The 19,657-nt window shown below is 38.6% G+C and overlaps 1 protein-coding gene across 13 annotated transcripts in view; it reads right to left on the reverse strand.

Moving 5' to 3' along the window:
• Znf236 (zinc finger protein 236) overlaps nucleotides 1-19,657 on the reverse strand; it is a 133,308-nt gene that overhangs the window by 30,944 nt on the left and 82,707 nt on the right. For 10 of the 13 annotated variants that reach the window (XM_087191043.1, XM_087191040.1, XM_087191029.1 and 7 more), the window contains 8 exons: nucleotides 18,431-18,643; nucleotides 15,174-15,456; nucleotides 13,958-14,061; nucleotides 11,683-12,042; nucleotides 10,271-10,416; nucleotides 9,940-10,177; nucleotides 9,335-9,517; nucleotides 755-942 (listed from right to left, as the gene is read on the reverse strand). In XM_087191043.1, coding sequence (XP_087047169.1) covers nucleotides 755-942; nucleotides 9,335-9,517; nucleotides 9,940-10,177; nucleotides 10,271-10,416; nucleotides 11,683-12,042; nucleotides 13,958-14,061; nucleotides 15,174-15,456; nucleotides 18,431-18,643 — 1,715 coding nt within the window. Of the gene's footprint in view, nucleotides 1-754; nucleotides 943-1,921; nucleotides 2,004-9,334; nucleotides 9,518-9,939; nucleotides 10,178-10,270; nucleotides 10,417-11,682; nucleotides 12,043-13,957; nucleotides 14,062-15,173; nucleotides 15,457-18,430; nucleotides 18,644-19,657 lie in introns of those variants that run through there. The other 3 variants (XM_087191058.1, XM_087191054.1, XM_087191027.1) reach the window with 3 other exon arrangements.

Here is a 19,657-nt window from a genome sequence, read left to right on the forward strand (position 1 = left end):
CAGGACAACAACCAGGCTCCCAAATGGTAATGCCAGGGGCTGTGCCTGTTAAGCTGGGAAGCGTTAATAAAAACAACTGGAAGTAGGGTTCTGTTCACTACTATTCTTACCTGAATAGGAAAATAGTATTATAGCACAATAAAGAGGTGGATAGGACCAGTTAAGTCTCAGTTAGTTGATAGAATCATATAGCAGAAACTATGCACAGTAAATAAGACAAAGTATCTAACACCCAGCCTCCTTCTGCACCTTCTGCTTGCCGCACATACCAGGGGCTCTAACTTGTCCTTGTGACAAGGTGACTAATCCACCATAATTTGGGTAGTGGGATTAAAGGTTTTTAAAAATTTTATCTTGTTGGGCCGGGTATTTAGCTCAGTGGTTTCGCCACCTGCCTGGCAAGCGCAAGGACCCGAGTTTGATCCCTGGTACCCCCCCCAAAAAAAAAAAAAAAATTTTATCTTGTGTATTCTTCTGTGTTACTTTTTTTCCCCGCCTTTTTATGGTTAGCATATTACTTTCTTAACTAAAAAAAAAAACTAAGGGCTGGGGATTTAGCTCAGTGGTGCCGCTGCCTGCCTCGCAAGCGCAAGCACAAGGTCCCAAGTTCAATCCCCGGTACCAAAAAAAACAAAACAAAACTTTAATTTTGAAAGAAAATGTTCAGAAACATGTATTTAGCACAGAATAAATAAATGAAGTTTCCACAGTCATCCTTTGAAGGGTCCTACAATCTTCTCTGAAGGTCACTCACCTGAGAGGTGATGTTCAGCGTAACTGTATCCAGGCCTCCAGACAGCATGCCCTGAGTGTCAGCCAGGGTCAGTGTAACACTGGCATCTCCCCCTACACCTGATGAGGACATGACTAGGTTCTGAGTGGAGATGGCTGATGGCGACATTGGTGTTGTTGAAGGAAGGGTCCCACTCGTGGGGTTAAGTTCTACAAAAGAAGCAAAATAAGTAGCTCAATGGAAAAACTAGGCAAGACACATTCTAAGGGAATGGGAAGAGCAGGTTTCATGAAGAAGCTAAGCTGTAGTAATTAGCATTTGCATTACAGATGCTTTTGAAATTACATCCAGGAAATCATAGACTTTCTCATTCCAATTTTATGACAACGCTTTTCCTAGTTTCCAAATATCAGTGTAACATAGAGAAAAACCAGTAAAATGAAAGTGAAAGTACAAACTGCTACCATTGTAGAAAGAAAACTCAGACAAGGATTTCCAGGACTACAGAGACCACTGAAGAAAGAACCAAACAGGTTCCACTGAGTAACAATGAGTTTAATAAGTTAGTGAGTAAATTTGATTATGTCTGCTCATTTCCTCACTTTTATTACCTTTTATATTCTACTTATTCTGAAATACAATCAAAACAAACCTCACACAATCTTTTAAATATTAACTATATGACACCTTATCTTTCTTTGGAAAAGGCAACAAAACTTTAAAATATTTTCCCTGGCAGCTAATGCTAAGAGAAAGAAAGATATGTGAGACAGAAATGGGCAAAGACAGGCCTTTTCTTCTATGAAACAGACACTCATACACCTTCTTCTGCAAGTGAGATGGGCTCAGAATGAGATTACCCAAGTCCTGTGAGGGCACCAACAAAACCAATGTTCAAAGCACTTCCTTATATGCATAAACACACATGCACATATAGGCATGAATACTCTGGCCTCACAACCTACCACCTGTCTACCTATAAATGTACATTCATCATTCCATGTCAGTGCTCTGCAAGGCACTAAGAACCCAAGAAAACAAGCGAAGCCTAAGTTCAAAAAACTATACATCCTAATTAGATTTAGAAACAAAACAAAACAGACTTTCAACACCTTCTGTGACCTAGGTCACATGAGTCCAGAGCCTCTCCTAGGAGTCAGGGGCCAATGGGAAAACCAGGCTACTTACTTGTAACTGGAGTTCTCCAAATACAAGGCCTCCATAGATCCACACTCGTGGAGTCCCACACTGTGCTGCACAGACCTGGAACCTTCAAAAGCAGTATAACCATTAGGAGGCTAGGAGCTTGTGCACTGAAGCAGCTGCTGGGGTGCCCTCCCACCTGCTCCTGTCCTGCACAGTGGACTCCTCAATGCACTGGACAGGAGGAGGAGTGTGGATTTGTGGAGTTTTGCATGCACTAAGCACTCCAGTTACAGAACATTAACCTGGCAGCTTTCCTCATGCTATCTCCACACATCCTTGTTCTTGCAACTAGCATGCAGGCATGTTGGTCACACAAGTGGAGAGAGATCCAAAGGGTCCTGTAGGACACTGCATGGAGCAAATTGATCCAGCTGTCACAGAGCCCAGGGAGGTGAAGACAGTGAGATGGAGGTCCATTCCTGTGAGTCCTTCCTGGGTTCATCCTTAAAACGAGGAAAGCAAAGCTAACACTATTCAAGACTACTGGATAGCACAGAATTCAACCACAGAATTGACCTAACTGGTAAAATAAAAGAAACAAAGATCTTCTCCCTCCCACCTGTAAAACACATCTGACTTTCTAGTGATGATTAATGTATCAAAAAGTTCCAGCACAAAAAGTCTAAAGAGAAAATGGAAGCCTATGATTAATTTAATTAAAAGGAAAACACAGAATAACTTCAGATAATGCCAGAGTTCATATTTCAAATCAAATGGAGACCTTTAATTATGTCATTCTTAATTTGATGGATTTCCACAAAGAGGTAGATATAAATTTAAACCGAATCATCCTTAGTATGAATGAGAAAGATATGAGCCTAGAGCAGGGAAACACTGATTTTCTTAAGCACACACTTAGTTATGTATTTGTTAAATGCTCTAAAAGTCACAACTCTTCAATATAAAATTTAGACTCCAATATTTAAATAAAAATTATAGACTTTTATTTCCCATTTATTTTTCTTAAACCACTATTCCTCTAGAACATACCTCAGTAATCAAAATCTTACTTCATTTATGATTCTGACTCAGAAATAGGAACCTCTAAGAGATCAATAAAGCTGCATGTTCATCAAAGCCAATGCCGTTTTATTTTTATTTATTTATTTTTTTGGTACCGGGGATCGAACTCAGGTCCTTCCGCTTTCAAGGCAGGCGGCGGAACCACTGAGCTAAATGCCCGGCCCTTGCTAATACAGTTTTAAATCTGTATTGGAACAAGATCTCACAGCTTCTAAAAAATTTAATACAATTTTGTAAGGTTTCAGAAGATTAAAAGATCCTAGTTCTTTCTTGCAATTAATAAAAATATGAGAAGACAGCAGGTAGGGAGGCTGAAACAGATGGGAAAGCCTGCCATTTAGTCTGGCCCTTCATTCCTAAGTATTTCCATCATTCTAAGGTACAACCTGTAAGTGTTGGGAATTTTCTGCCTCAATTTTAAAATACACCCACCAATGGGAAATGGTGACTTTTTGAGTTATTAGAAATAAATAACAGATTGTACTTAAATCTAGAGGAAACTAAAGATAAATAACCTTACACAGCAGTAGTAAAGAATTAGTTTTTACATTTATTAAAAGCAGAACTCATTTTCTCCTCAAAATTATCTTAAAGTGAAAAGTAGACTAACAAAACAACACTATCTTCAGATAAACTCCTTTAAAAGTCCTGCTAAAAAGAGGGGGGCGGGGAAGTCCTGCTAAATCTTAAGAGTCTATCCACTACCACACTGTCTGCCTCTGAGAGGGTGCTTACACTTATAATGGACCATTTTTTCAGGGAAACAATCTGTGCCTGATTTTGTAACGAATGTTGTCAAGATCAGAAACAGCCTCCAGTCCCATATGCTACCTCCAAACAAATGCATGTGCTTTATTCCTCTGTATGAATCTGACTAATGACCTCCCTGAAAGGCAATATATACTACTTCTTCCAAAGCCTTCAATTAAAGTCCTAACTGCCAGTTAACCCACAGCTGACAGCCCTAGAAACCCCAGCTTTATGGGAAATTTAAAAATAATGACAGCCACATGCATATTCATTACTCTCTGTATCAGTAGTTGGCAACATAAATTTCAAATGGTTAATGCTAATAATTTTTATTTAGTTTTTCTCTCAGAAGAGCCATGATAAATCTCAAAACATTTTAATTTCCACTCTCAAGTGTAATACTAAGACGTGAGTGGGTAGGTGAAAGAATCTCTTCCCACAACCAGGATGACTCAAAGATGCAGTTACCTCTTGATCATATCAAATTTGTATTAAGAATAGCTGGAATTACATTACTACAAAAATGTTCTTTATGAACTCTTATTTTACAGAGTCACCAAATTCCATGAAAACTGTATTTTAAACTTAATACCTGTGATATAAAAGCTAAAATAGCATTAAAAACAAGAGAAAAACTTTCTCAGGTGGCTCTAACACCAAAAAAAGCTCAAGGAAAGAAACAATTAAATTACAGACAGCATGCTGTTGTTTTTAAAGATTGTCAGCTGTAGAATATGGAAGCCTTGTACACTCCAGCCATGAAGAGCTCTACTGCCCAGAAGGAATCTTTACTTGCCTGGGCCCCTGGGTGATACTGTGAGTCCCTGTAGAAGCAAATGTATAGGTAAGATACATGCCACCTATCTAGCCAGATGACACGTTTGAGGCAGAGCTGACTCTTGAGCAGAGCCCTTGGAGTTTGTGTATTCTCATTCCATCCCATTTCTCCATTCCATCAAAACATCCCCAATTTTGAATTAAGGAATCTACTGTACCACCAACATGCATTTATGGTAAAAACCCTACAAAAAATCAGAATACACAGTCTCTACCTCAATCTGATAAAAGCCATCTATGAAAAACTAACAGCCAATATCATACTAAATGGTCAAAAACTGAAATCCTTCACACAAAAATCAGGAAAAAGACAAAGATGTCCACCATCACCACTCCTGTTCAATATAGCTTTGGAAACATTAGCCACACCAATTAGACAAGAGAAAGGAATACAGATAGGAAATGAAGAAGTCAAACTGTCATTATTTGCAGATGACATGATACTCTACATAGAAGACCCCAAGAACTCCACCAAAAGTCTTCTAGACTCAATAACCAAATTCAGTAAACTAGCTGGATGCAAGGTCAACACACAAAAATCAATAGCTTTCCTCTACACGAATGACAGACTCACTGAGAGAGAAATAGGGCAAATAATTCCTTTCACAATAGCATCCAAAAAACTGAAATATCTAGGAATCAACCTAACAAAAGAAATCAAAGACCTCTTCTCTGAAAACTATAGCACTCTGAAAAAAGAGTTTGAAGGGGATATCAGAAAACGGAAAGACATCCTTTGCTCCTGGGTAGGAAGAATCAACATAGTGAAAATGCCTATACTTCCAAAACTGCTATATAGATTCAATGCAATCCCAATTGAAATTCCAGCAGCATACTTCATAGACCTTGAGAAAACAATCCAAAAATTCTTTTGGAACAAGAAGAGACCCAGAATAGCAAAAGCAATTCTAGGTAACAGAGACATGGCAGGGGGTATTACAACCCCCAACTTGAAACTATACTACAAAGCTACTGTAATAAAAACAGCATGGTACTGGCAAAGAAACAGACCTGAAGACCACTTCATCTTTGACAAAGGAGCCAAACACCCTCGCTGGAGGAAAGACAGTCTCTTTAATAAATAGTGCTGGAGAAATTGGGTTTCAACTTTCCAAAGACTAAAACTAGACCTATATCTCTCACCATGCACTAACTTAAAATCAAAATGGATTAAAGATCTAAATATAAAAACAGAAACGCTGAACCAGCTGGAACAGAGGTTAGGTAGAACTCTTGAAGACATTGGGGTAGGAAAAGACTTTATGAACAAAACCTCAGTTGCCCGTGAAAAAGCACAATCAAGTGGGATCTCTTTTTACTAAAAAGCTTCTGCACAGCAAGAGAAACCACCAGCAGTGTGAAGAGACAACCCACAATGTGGGAAAAATTTTCACCAGTGGTCCCTCAGACAAAGGTCTACTACCTCGAATCTATAAAGAACTTACAAAAAAATCAGACCACCCAAATTTAAAGACCCAATCCAAAAATGGGCATCTGAAAAGAACAGACATTTCTGAGACAAAGAACTAGACATGGCAAATAAACATATGAAAAAATGCTCAACATCACTGCTCATTCGAGAGGTGCAAATGAAAACAACACTGAGATTCCACCTCACTCCAGAAAGAATGGCTGCTATCATGAAATCAACCAACAACAAATGCTGACGGGGGTGTGGGGAAAGAGGAACCCTGCTCCACTGCTGGTGGGAGTGTAGACTGGTGCAACCACTGTGGAAATCAGTATGGAGATACCTCAAAGAACTAGGACTGGAAGTCCCATTTGACCCAGCTATTCCCCTGCTGGTTATCTTCCCCAAAGAATTAAAAGAATCATACCACAGTGATATATATGTTCACCCATGTTCATAGCAGCACAGATTTTAATAGCTAAAACTTGGAAACAGCCCAAATGCCCATCAACTGGAGACTGGATCAAGAAAATGTGGTTTTTAATAAAATGGAGTACTACTCAGCCATCAAAAACAAGAAATTAAGGGCCGGGGATTTAGCTCAGTGGTTCCGCCACCTGCTTCGCAAGCACAAGGACTGGAGTTCAATCCCTGGCACTGGAAAAAATCCCAAAAAATTAGAGACATTCATTGCTAAATGGATGCACATTGAGGTGATACTCTTAAGTGAAATAAACAGGACACACATGTGTAAATACCAAATAGTTTCTCTAGTGTGAGAAACTGAAAGTGTAAATAAGGAGTAAAACGTATAATAGATAATGTGAAATAGGAAGAAAAGGGGTAAAGGGGAGGGAGAAGTGGGAGGGCTAGGGGAAAGGATAGAAGGGAATGGAATTAATTTGAGAAAATGAAAAAACAGAAACAAAGTCTTTGTAAATAGGGAGGCATGGAGGGGTTGGAGGGCAGAGGGAAGGGGAAAAAATAAGAACCAAGAGAGTATGTAAAGGTGTGTATCTCCAATGATGAATGTCATTATATTGTACACCTAAAATGTACCAATAAAAGGATATACAAAAAAAAAAAGACTTGATAAAGGCAAGCTGCCTTAACAACTGCTCAAATTATGAGCAACACCACATAAAATCCGAGGGAGAACAGCATCAAAAAATGCTATTACAACTGCTGACCATGGTCTATTCCTCCTGCCACTCCAGAGAAATACAAATACGAGATGAAACCATGTATCATGGATACAAATATGCACAAAATAAAAAGAATCCAGGACTATTAACAGCAGAACAGGCCAATATTCACAAGACCCCTGGGTGAATGAATGTTCAGAGTATGAAGCTGTTGCTTTTCTGATTCCTACTTTACATCACTTTTCATTAATAACTGGGCTGCATCAGGTAAAACTTTCACTCTGTATGTACAAGAATAATTTGAGGAGGCAAAGGACTGTTCTAGTCCTTTCTGCAATGTTTAATTTTTTTCTCCACGCACTGTAACTCAAGCTGCTAGAAGGCCACAAAACTTAAGGAATAGTAATATTCTCAATGTTCTTTAGTAATATTGGCATTCTCAAGCATTTATGATTCTATGAATTAAAATCAGAAGGAACTTCCTACAAACTAGTTGAAAATTCACACTATATAGCTAGATGTTTGCAAGAGGTGACCACCAAGTATTGTGTTTTTCTACACTTTTTCAGAATAAGATACAGAAATGTTGACATAAGAGTGTCTGCAGCCAGTTCTTATTATCCAACACTGAGAAGGGTGACAAGAAGAAATTCTGAGCCCAAAGTTTAGCCAAACTTTGCCTCAATAACTGATCTGCAGTTTTCTCCTAGGACAGACATTTTAAGTCAAATTTTTTAAAGCTCTAGTTATATGACCCTACATTTTAAAATATATCCATAAGCAATAACAAGAAAATGGCCAAGAATAGGAAAACAAAAGGGAAACAAAAGCATAGTTCACAAATACATTTTTGATAGGACCTAGCACAATGTCTGCTATACTTAGGTTATATTCAAAGAAAGTTAATTTGATCAATAGAATAGCTTTCCTAAAATAGCCCTTCTGTATTCCCAACATTAAAATTCAGACACGTATATAATTAAAGAAGGATGGTTACTGAGTTAAGGAGAATTCAACATCAATTTTTATCATCCAATAGCATCTAGCAATCATGGCATAGCATTCAAAAGGAAAGCTCTGTCTAAAAATAGTTCCTCAAATTTTTCATATATTAAAAGGAATAAAGACATCCTCCCAAAAAGCAAATCTTTCGTTTTTCTTCTATATAAATTTTTTTTTCAATTTCATTGCTAATTTTGTAGAAATCTCACTAAAACAAAAGAACAATCTTGGGGTGGTCTCAAGGTTGAGTCAGCCTGGTACTGTACTTTGTCTCTTATGATTTTACAGTTGTTCAGGGAGACACCAGATCTCCACACATATCTCCACAAAAGTTATTTTGATTTCCAGTAAAACATTTATATTTAAAATAAAACCTCATAAGGTGATTATGAGGCTTAATGAGTTAAGATATACTAATTAATGTACATTATATATAATATATACAAATAAGTTAATATCTGTAAAAGCTACTAGAATAATATCTGGCACATAGTAAGGGCTATAAGAATTAATTCTTAAATTTTTAAAAATGATTCTTAGTTAATATGAAGAGCTCAGAGCTGAGAATCATATGGGCAAAGCACACCAGGCAAATACGTCCAAAGCTAACTTAGGCCAGAGCATGCTTCTGAGAATGAATGATACAAAGGACAGAGGGAAGCACACACAAGAAGAAGGGGAGTACATTAGCTTGGTGACTAACATGTGGAAGGACTTGCCAATTTAAAGTGAGCCTTACTCGCTAATGGTATTTTCTGCCTATTTATCTACTTTTCAATGTTCTATCATATTTTAATTTTTTCTGCATAATCTGAGTGGAATTCTGAAGACGTGAGAATGGGCAAACACCATCGTTCTTTACAATGTCCTTGTTGACAAGGTTCATACCAGTGAATTTCCCTCAGTTTACAGAGGACAGCAATAATCACAAAGCTATCTTGTCTTGCTCTTTGCTAAGTAAAAACATGAAAAATACATGGCAAAACTGACTCTCTAAAAATTTATTAATGAATTAATTAGTTACATAATCAATTTAAACTGGAAGTGACAAGACAAACTAGTTTTTCATTTCTGGTATTAGATTTTAGTAATCTTGAATTTATCACATAAATTACAAATATTTATTGAGCACTGGCTTTATGCAAAGCTGAGTGTAGGGGGAAGGAAACACAGTCTGACAGACGTGAATGATAGGTAAAAGCATGTTTACAATGTCAACTTACTAACCAGAGATAGTCAGTGTAATCTCCTGTGGAGACCCCGAGGATGACGCAGAAGTGGGGCCAGCAGCTTGGGCTAGAACCTGGCTGAGACTCGAGTTGTTAATGGTCAGGGTGATCTCATGTGGGCCTGTGGAGGTGGACACGAGGCCTTGTGAAGTCATCACTTGAGTGAGGTCCTGGGTCCCTGCTTATCAGCACAAAGCAAAACAAAGTTGAGCTCCAAAGTAATACATTTTTTTCTTGTTTTAAAGTATCTTAAATTGTTATTTCAAAAAGGTAAATCAAAATAAAACGTCAGTCACCTCTAATTACTTCATCTACAAAAACAAGTCTTGCCTAGCATGTACAAAGCCCTGATTTTAATATCCAGCATGATGGTGAAAAAAAAAGGAAACAAAAAGTCATTACATGGTAACCATATGAGTATACTCATCTAAACTCATATACTGAGTAAACGTCACTGATGAATCAGTTTATTTTATCCTTAGGACATCTGATTTTATTTAGTGAGCTTCACCAAGAGGGAAAAAATGATATCATTAGTATCCTAAGACCAAATGTGTGATTATAAATTCCAGCTGATGAAATAAACAAGTGAACAGCCCTTACCGCTGCTGCTGGTGGTCAGCACAGAATCCTGCTCAGATAGCGGGCCAATGGTTAGATTAGCAGATGTCACTGTGGGCTGCAAAGAAAGGCCTGAGATGGGCTGAATGACGACACTGGCTGGGACTGTGCTGTCGGATGTCTGTCCAGTGTTCTGTGGGGCCACACCAGACTCCCCTGGGAGTGGTTGAGTAAGAAGGTTGCCCTGCTGAAGCGTTTGCTGCAAAATGCTTGGATCAATCTGAAAAGCAATGCAGATACTGCAATGAAAATTCTGTGCTTCCATGTAATTCAGACAATCTTAAAGCACAGAAAACCGTGGCAGTTATCATACCTGCAATGTGATGTTATTGATGCTGGAGGCATCAATTCCAGAAATCTGAACATTTGGTCCAACCAAATTTGCAGCCAACTGTAACTGGATGCCATCCAGGGTGGCCAAGCTCCCATCTGTCAAAGACACTGTCAAGTCACCACCAGCTGGCCAGAGAGAAAGGGAAAGACTGAATATCATAAATGCTTTTTAATCTAAAAGAATTCATTTTTTGCACGGAGACTTTTAAATACCCAAGTTTTATATATTACATTTATATGATCTAATTAAGATGTTAATATTTATATGACACACATACATTATCTAATTTAATTATCACAAACAAACCCCAGGAAATAAATGTCACCCATTTTAAATATATGAGAAAAATGAATCTATTAGTTAGCCCAAGGTTTAAAACAACAGCAACCATTAAGCAGGAGTAGCCCAACTTTAACTGTTCTATAAGTTTAAGTCATAGACAGAGGGGCCCGCAGGGTATCTACTGGCTATTAAGAATTGCTACAGGGCCAGGGATTTAGCTCAGTGGTTCCGCTGCCTGCCTTGCAGGCACAAGGTCCTGAGTTCAATCCCCAGTACCAAAAAAAAACAACAACAACAAAAAAATTGCTACATAGAAATCTCCAATGATGAACGTCATTGTACTGTATACCTAAAATGTACCAATAAAATTTATTTTAAAAAAAAAAAAGAATTGCTACATAGACCCAAACGGCTAAAATTTAATATTTTTTGTGTATCATATGCCCCCATGACAACCAGATAACTGCAACATTAAAAACAATGTTAATAGGGCCGGGGATTTAGCTCAGTGGTTTCGCCGCCTGCTGTGTAAGCACAAGGACCTGAGTTTGATCCCTGGTACCAAAAAAATAATAATAAAATTTTTAAAAATAAATAAAAAATAAAAACAATGTTAATAAATATGTGTAAGTTATACATTTCACTACTAAATTGTAAGAATGCCAACTGAGAAAGAAGCAAACTAAAATCCATTAAAAACAAAATCTAGTGGTGGCAATGCCTGTATTTCTATACTCTGGAAGGCTGAGGCAGGATGATCACAAGTTCAAGCACAGCCTTGTCTCAAGACTCTGTCTCAAAATAAATTTTAAAAGGCTGGGAATGTAGATTACAGCAAAGATCTTGGATCCATTCCCCAGTACTGCCAAAAAAAAAAGGAAACTAACCAAAGTGCTATACACTTCAAAAGCAGATGTGACAGAGAAAAAAGGGAGTGGAAAGATAATTGTGTGAAAGATAAAAGTTCAATTTTCCTATTCCTTATAAGTGAAAGGCTCAAGGGAAGGAGACCTCTTCCTGCTGAGTGTGACATTTCTTCTGCTCCAGGAACAGATGAGAGGGACGTATGTCAGTGCAAGGACTGAGCTATTCTCCAACTTAGCACTTACCTGACACTGAGGCAGGAAGAATAGCCTGGCCCACCAGTCCTTGCAAATTTTGATCAAATTGTCCTGTTAGGACAGAATTGTTCATGATAAACACATTAGGGTCACTGGAGGAAGAGTTGAGAAGGTTTACAGACTGCAGTCCCTCTGATGAGCTTCGAGTCACGGGTTTTCTGGCTTTCTTCAGGTCTGGTTTGTAATGAAATTGCATGTGAGTCTTCCTTCGCCCAGATGTACGAAAGCGTAGCTCACAGTGTGGGCATTTGAAAGGCTTTGCTCCTGTGTGCAAGCGCATGTGGACCTTCAGACTTCCTTTTGTAGAAAAGGCATTGCTGCAGACATGACAACTGAACAGCTTCTGACCTGTAGAAAGCCCAGCCAAGAATCAGTGAGGGCTGATGACCATTCACACATATGGACACCCTCATTCACTGGGATGCATGAAGTGTGCTGAATCTGTAGACCGAAGTGCTTTGAAGAAAGCCTTTCACTCATAACATGGTAAGGATGTCACAGACAATAGTAGAACCTTATCAGTATACTGTTTACAATTTATATTTGGTACTTTTGTAACACTCCAAGGTTTAGTATCCTGAAACCACACTGCATTATGTGTTGAAACTTGACTGGAGTATTTGATTTACATTTACTGGAAGGCAGTAAGTAGCTGGACTTAGGTCTGTACTACTCTCACTTTTCTTTGATTTTACAAAGGCCACATCCCTGGTGTCTCAGTATCTCTTTATTTTCTATTCTGCCAAACAGGGACAACCAGAATGCCAGTGCAGGAAGCATCATAACTGGAGAATGTGCACAGGAAAAATACAAACTGGGGGCACAGGGTCATGTGTTTAATGTCACATACCTACTTTTTCCTTTCTGGATCTTCACATCATTACCTATAAAACAGAAGCCACCAAGGTACAAGCATCATCAGCACCAGCTCTGCCCCAGAAGAACTTGGGGTAAAAAAACTTTCTGCCTTTCTCCCTCTATTGCTCAGAAAACAAGTGCTGTTTATATCAGCAACAGTGCAGGCAAGGAGCACAGAAGACTAGATCCTAAGCCACCTGTCTTCATGAGTTTCCACTTCAAATAGAGAAAGAGGCATAGAAAGTATTTTCACAGAGACTTCTCTCTACTCCTTACCCACACAGATTGTGTTGAACTCCCAAGCCAAGCACGGTGTGCCAAGCAATGGTGCCACATCACTGTGAGCATTGCTAGGCACTCAATGCACACGCAAAACATGCTAGCCTGGAGTGCCAAGATGGACACAGGTGGCCCCTTCTTGGCCTCAGCAAGTTCAGAGTGTGACCCAAGAGACAGATATAGGAAGGAACCTCATGAGACAGAAAAACTGTACATCTAAGAAGCTTAATAAATGATTCACATATCTATTTTTTTGCTCCAAAAAGTAGCACATCAAAAATAATCCCAAGACTCAACATAAATGTGTGAAATTCCAATTGTATTCATTTGTTTAATTTTGCTCAAAATTTAAAATTAAGAATATAGGTAATCTTGATCATCACAACCCTGGAATCATAATGACAATGACTACTATAATGAGTTTATTACATGCCAAATGTTTTTCTAAGCTATTCACATGTCTTAATGCATCTAAATCTCTAACAAAGGAAGTACTATCATTAGCTCCACTCACACATGAGGAACCTGTGGCTCAGAGAACAGAATGGCCTGATGTCACCAAGTTCACACATGGAGGACAGAATCCACACTCAGCAAGAGGACAACAGCTGCCTTCTAACTCAAGGATGCAATACATAGAATTCAAGAAGCAAAGGCAGTGGACCTTCAGGTCCTTGAATCAGATGAAGATTGAAAAAAAAAAAAAGGCCATGAAAACTTAACATTAATCTTTGCCTTCCTAAGATTTTTTCCCCTATATAAAAAGTATTATGACCTGATAGCTGTTATCAGACCTACCAAGTCTCTAGTTTTTATAAAGCCTACAAACTGAACTTCTTTAGACTGAATGAGACTAGCATGTAATATTTTACACACAGAGAGTTAAGCCTGAGCAAGAATACAAAACAATTTATAACTCAACTTTTAAGATCTAATCACTTTTTCTTAGGGATCTACCATTAACCTTATGAAAGGAACAAAAAATCTTTTATATCCACTTTTTTCATAGTTCTTGATTTTTAAGGTTTCTATAATTTTGAAAGTACTTATGTGCTTAAAATATAGAGAAATAAACAATCTTAATATTGTAAGGCATCCATCAAACCTGTTAATGTTTGTTCCTTACCTGTGTGGGTCTTCACATGGCAATCAAGGGTAGATTTCACAGTAAAACTCTTTCCACATTCATCACATTTATATGGCTTTTCTCCAGTATGGATTCGAACATGCCTATCCAAAAAGGATTTGTTAATTAAGTGGCTTTCTTTCTAATTATATACAGTTATAAATACCTTCATAATTTGCAATTTATAATCATGTAGGAATTATGTTACTATACTCTTAATAAATTCAGCCAAATAAAAATTATCTGCTTCACTCTATATATCGAATATCATAAATCTAACAATAAAAACATTTGCAAGACAAATGCAAAGAAGGCTAATTTTCTTAAAACTCAAAGTTTTAAAAAAATAGCAAAAAAGACCACTTCAGAGTAGACAAATGGGCAAAGTAGAGCTAGTTTACAGAAGAAGAAATACAAAATTCCAAAAGACATATACAAAGCTAAGCAATCACACTTAGAATCCAAAAAGAGCATGCTACACGAACAAGATAGGATTTCCCCTTCTTGTTTGCTGGTCTAAAACAGGCATGAGAAGGTCTCTGAGGGACACAGATGTGCATGACCCCACAGGCCCTTCAGTAAGCTGAGTGACCCACACAGGTGCTATGACACAACCTCTGCAGTATCCTTGTACATCTAGCATGAGAATTTGAAGCCCATGGGTAGGTTTGGCAACAGAACTTTGGGGTACCCATGCAACAGAAAACATTTGGGCATAGACCCTGTTTCCTTAGTCTGAACAGATCTGGAGCTCCTTCTATCCTTTCCCTGTGTCCTGGATTCCAGATTCCTTATCCTTCTGCTATCCTCTATCTTGCTAATTAGTCAATGCTGTCTGCTTTATGATATACTTCTTTGGGTCTCTAACTTGTGTATTCCTCACATAGACTAACAGCCCTTAGAGGAGGAAGATATCTGCTGCTCTTCCAAATGTCTACAAAGCCTAGCACACTGTTTCTTAACAAACAAATTTTTTTACTACCACAATTACCCAGATATATGCTCAAGCAATCAACAGGTTCTATTCTGAGGAGGTCACTGTAGAGCTAACACAGGCTTAAAACCTCCTCCTGCTCCAGAAAGTGATCCCTGCTGCTTATGCACTATCAGATGAGAAATTAACTTCCCTTACTGCTCTAAAGAGTGTCAAAGGCATGGGAAGCATGCCTTTTTGAACTTCTCAGAGCCACTTGCACAGCCTGGCAGTAGGCCTCACCTCACCAGATCGCTGGGCTTCTTGAAGCTTTTGGGGCAGTAGGTGCAGCAATTGGCATGCTTAGGTTCGGACTCCAGCTCTGCCTGCTTATCCTTCATTTCACTAATGCGGTCCTTTTCTGCAGCTGATTGCACCAGGACCTTCTCAGACACCGTAGCACTCTCCTGAGGACGAATTTTGGCTAGCTGGGCCGTCTCCTCCTCTGTGAAGGTGATCACCTCAGGACGGGACTTTCTTGATGCATTTCTGTCAGAGCTTTCTTCCTCTTCCTCCATACATGCATCTATTCAAAGCACAGGAAAGCCAGGGATTTAGCTCAGTGGTTATGCCGTCTGCCTTGCAAGCGCAAGGACCAGAGTTCGATCCCCGGTACTAAAAAAAAAAATCTCCAAAACACACAAAGAGGGATCAAAATCCTTGTAAAAGCTCAAGTTTCAACAAAACTAGTAATAAAATTAAGCATGTAAAATTAAAGTTACTAAGTCAACTAGCAACATTTAAGTTGCTTTTCCCACCACTGTTCTCCTGAGAGAACTACGCCAAGATCATAAAGGAAAAGGGTACATGAAGGATGAGCCTTTAGGTTGGGCCTGCAACACCAAAAGATGCTGGGACTGATCATCTTCTACCCCTGCTGCGAAGCTAGAAGAGGCTGGGAAACTTCCAGTGTCCACACAACCCACAGTATTCACACACAGACTTTATTGCTAGCAAATCAGAAGGCCAAAAATGGGAAACCAAAATGATAAATTAGCAAAGAGCCTCCAATTAAAAACACTTACTGCAAAAAGAAAAATAAAGCTTAGAAATGTGTATGTTTAAGTATTCTCCCAGTGAAATTTAATGATATATTGCAGTTGATTTAAAATAAGAACAAATTGCTATTAAAATATAACAGGGGAAGAAAAGTATGTGGCTAAAGCAGGGAGGTCATGACTGTAACAAAGAACAGAAACACTCGGATTCAACAGAAACTTGAAACAGCAAAGTGGACAGTGCTAACCCCAAATGAGTGAGGTAAAGACCAACTGGGTCACCTGACTTACAACATAATGGGAAAAAAGATGAGAAAGAGGAAGGGAGAGAGGAGTAGGAATGGAGGAGAATAGGTCACAGAGGACAGAACCACGAGATTCAATATTCACTAGGCAGAAGCTGCAGAAAAAGGATAATACAGAGAACTAAAATTCTGTATTTGGAAAGACTCAGGGAAGGTTATAGGTAGTGGCCCCCACCAACAATGAAATACGGAGATAACTGCATTAAAAGTTTTTAAGTAACCAAGAACACAGCATTAGCCATGGAAAGAACCAAGGAAAATGGAAATGAGGAAAATGAAACAGAACAGGAGGCACAGAGCAGGCAAAATCACCTGACACAGGAAATGAGACTATCACAAGACTCCTGGTGTGGTGTGAGTGAAACTGAACAACAGGTAACTCTCCTATGGCCAGGAGAGATCCAAAAGAGGAAAACAAGATATCAAGGTGTTTATACATAGGAGGAGGGCTTCACAGAACCTCATTAGTCAATCCTAACAGCACTCAGTTAATGGTATTACAAGCTTTATTAATTGCTGAGAAAGAATATGTAATTTAATAGAGATTATTGGTACTGGCCAATTAGTTAACACTATCCAGACTATAGAAGTCAAAAATAGTGCTTTGATGTCCTTTATTCTTTAATTCATTTGAAGGAAAACTTACGTGCTTTTTATACTTTATTAAATCTCAGGACAATTAACAGCTGGAAATAAGGGCTCTACTAAGTACTATCAGACTGAAAGGTATGAACAAGGTACTAAAGGTCAGAAACTGATATTCAGAATATCTGCTAAAGAGGTTAGGTGTTCTGCAATATAGAAGTCAGAGAGATGGGAAGGAGGTTTTTAAGGCAAGGTAGACAAATTTCTCAAAATATAAGAGCTGCACAGCTCTCATTTCAGTACAACATATTAGGGACCCTAATGGTCTGATTGTGACCTGAAGGTCAAATGACTGCAAGCAGATGGAGGAATAAACAACTGGGGAATGAATGCCAAGAATCCTCAGTAGATCTGATCTCTGAGAACACTTAATCAAAAGACCTCCACACAGTCATTAAGGTAACATTCAACAATCACCATGTACCACTGTGGGAGGACAGCACTAGCCACAGCAGGGGCAAGAAGCACACCTGCATAAGGCACAGGTGTTCAAAACTACTGCTGATTAAACACTGACACCTTGTGTACTGACTTCACAGGCGAACATAGGAAATGTGCATATTCTTAGCACAGAAAACGGCCTGAGGACTGGGCAAACAGTTCCCCCCCCCCCAACCATCATGACAATATTCCATACCACATATCATTTCTGGTGCAGCAATTTCTGTCAAATAAAAACATTATAGTGTGTCCTCATCCACCTTACTTAGTGGATCTGGCACCTTTCAACCCATGGTTTTTCCCCAGTCAAAAAGGATCATGAAAGATAAATGTTTTTAATGGATTCAGGACACTGAAGCAGCCACAACAGCGCAACTAAACACACTTATGAAAAAGGACTTCTAGAATACTTCAGAAAGTGGCAAGAACAATGGGATAAGTGTGTTTGAAGGGAAAGAGGTTCAGGGAGATTAGCAGCAATGTATCTCTTATTATAATAAATTTTTTATTTAAACATTCACTGTATTTTTGATCATTCCTTATACAAAATGAAAATCCCTCAAACTGTAAAGCACCACCTAGCATCAATTAAATGCTGATTTGGGAGAGCCCAGATATTATTAGCTGCACATCTATCTATAGTGGGTTATATAATAAAATACAATAAAATTCCATGCAGTCACCTGAACTATTGAAGGCCTGTGCTTACTAGATCAAATATGTATGTAATAAACTTCATGGGAGAGGAGATTAAGTGGATTACAACAGCAATCCATGTGTAGCATGATATAATATTTGTTAGAAAGTTAAACTCTACCTACATGTACATGCGAATGTGGCTGGAAGAACACAATGTTTGAGTGGGTGCTAACTCTGTCTACCCCGACTGGTAAAGATAAGAAAAATATTTCCTTCATTGTGCCACTGAATTGTTTTTCAAAAAAGATGTAGGCTTTCATATCTAGAAAGTAAGTTTGTTTTTAAAAATTCAGGGTACTACTAAACTTAAGCTGTGTATAACCAGGTTCAAATATTCAAGGTGCTTTGTACATTCATTAATTACTACATTTGCATTTGGTTAATAGACTCTGAATGAACAAAGGGAAAATACCTCCTCCCTCTGTTTCTTCAGTTGCTGATGCAACAGATGGGACTGCCTGGTGTCTCTTCATGTGCTTTTTGCAGTGAACCGCAGTGCGGAAGCCCTCTTCGCAGAACGGACACTTGTAAGGCTTCATGCTCATGTGTGTGGCCATGTGCCTGGTGAGGCTGCCATTGGTTGTGAACGAGGCATTACAGACACTGCAGCTGAAAGCCTTCACTCCTGTGATAAGGTAGGCATTGAGGGTGTAAGGAAAACAATATTTTATTACCTTAAAATTGTAAGCACTTCAAAGCAAAGATATATTCAATAAACCACAAACAATTTATTTCACTGTGGTTTCTGATCTTTAGGAATCAGATTGTTTAAAAGACATGGAACAGGGCCTATGTTACTGGTTTTTACTGAAATTAATAACTTCTGAGAAGATGTTCCTCAAACCAAGTCTTCTCTGTCCTCATTTACATCTAAAACTGGCAACACATTTGTGGATTCAACCCCAGAAATGTTTTTTGAAATTTATCTTTGCACCACTGTCATAGTACATGACTCAGGTCAGTCCTAGAGAGGGTGTGTAAAGCCTCTGTATGGTTTCATTCCTATGAAGTCCAACCCTGAAGTCCCCATTCCTCTGCACCAGTGCCTCCTGAAAAGCACCTAGCCACGAAGGTGTTTACCTCATCCCAGTTTTCCTCCCTCAGCTTCTCTCAGCCCCCACAGCAGTGCCTCTGACCACCCCAAATCTGCTTTCATCCAACTTTTCCAAGAATCCTTAAAACCACTCCCCAGCCACCAATCTATGAATAAGCCTGTAAGGTCTTTCCTTCTTTTATATGCATAAGATTTTTCCTTCTTTGGTTTGCTTATAAGTTTCTGGTTTATTGTTTCTTTTTCTTTTTTGTGTATACAACACTAGGGACTAAAACCAGGGCATCATGCATGTTAGGCAAGCACTCTACTACTGAGCTACATATCCAGCCCTTTTAATTTTATTTTGAAACAGTGCTTTGCTAAATTGCCTGGGCTAGATTTGCCAGTGACCCGAGGAGATGGGATTACAGGCACGAGCCACCACGCCTGGCCTTGCTTGCACCTTCATATTCAAATAAAGCCTTACACAGAATATATATTAATATTAATCATAGATATTTTTGTTTATAAGCATACCGACTATGCTAAATGCATAAATAATACATTAAAAATGTATCATTGCAAATCATAGATCTAATAAAGGTC

Source organism: Heterocephalus glaber, unplaced genomic scaffold (genome assembly GCF_053883595.1).
Source record: "Heterocephalus glaber isolate CG9 unplaced genomic scaffold, H.glaber_assembly_v1.0 deba00000331, whole genome shotgun sequence".
NCBI lineage: Eukaryota > Metazoa > Chordata > Mammalia > Rodentia > Bathyergidae > Heterocephalus > Heterocephalus glaber.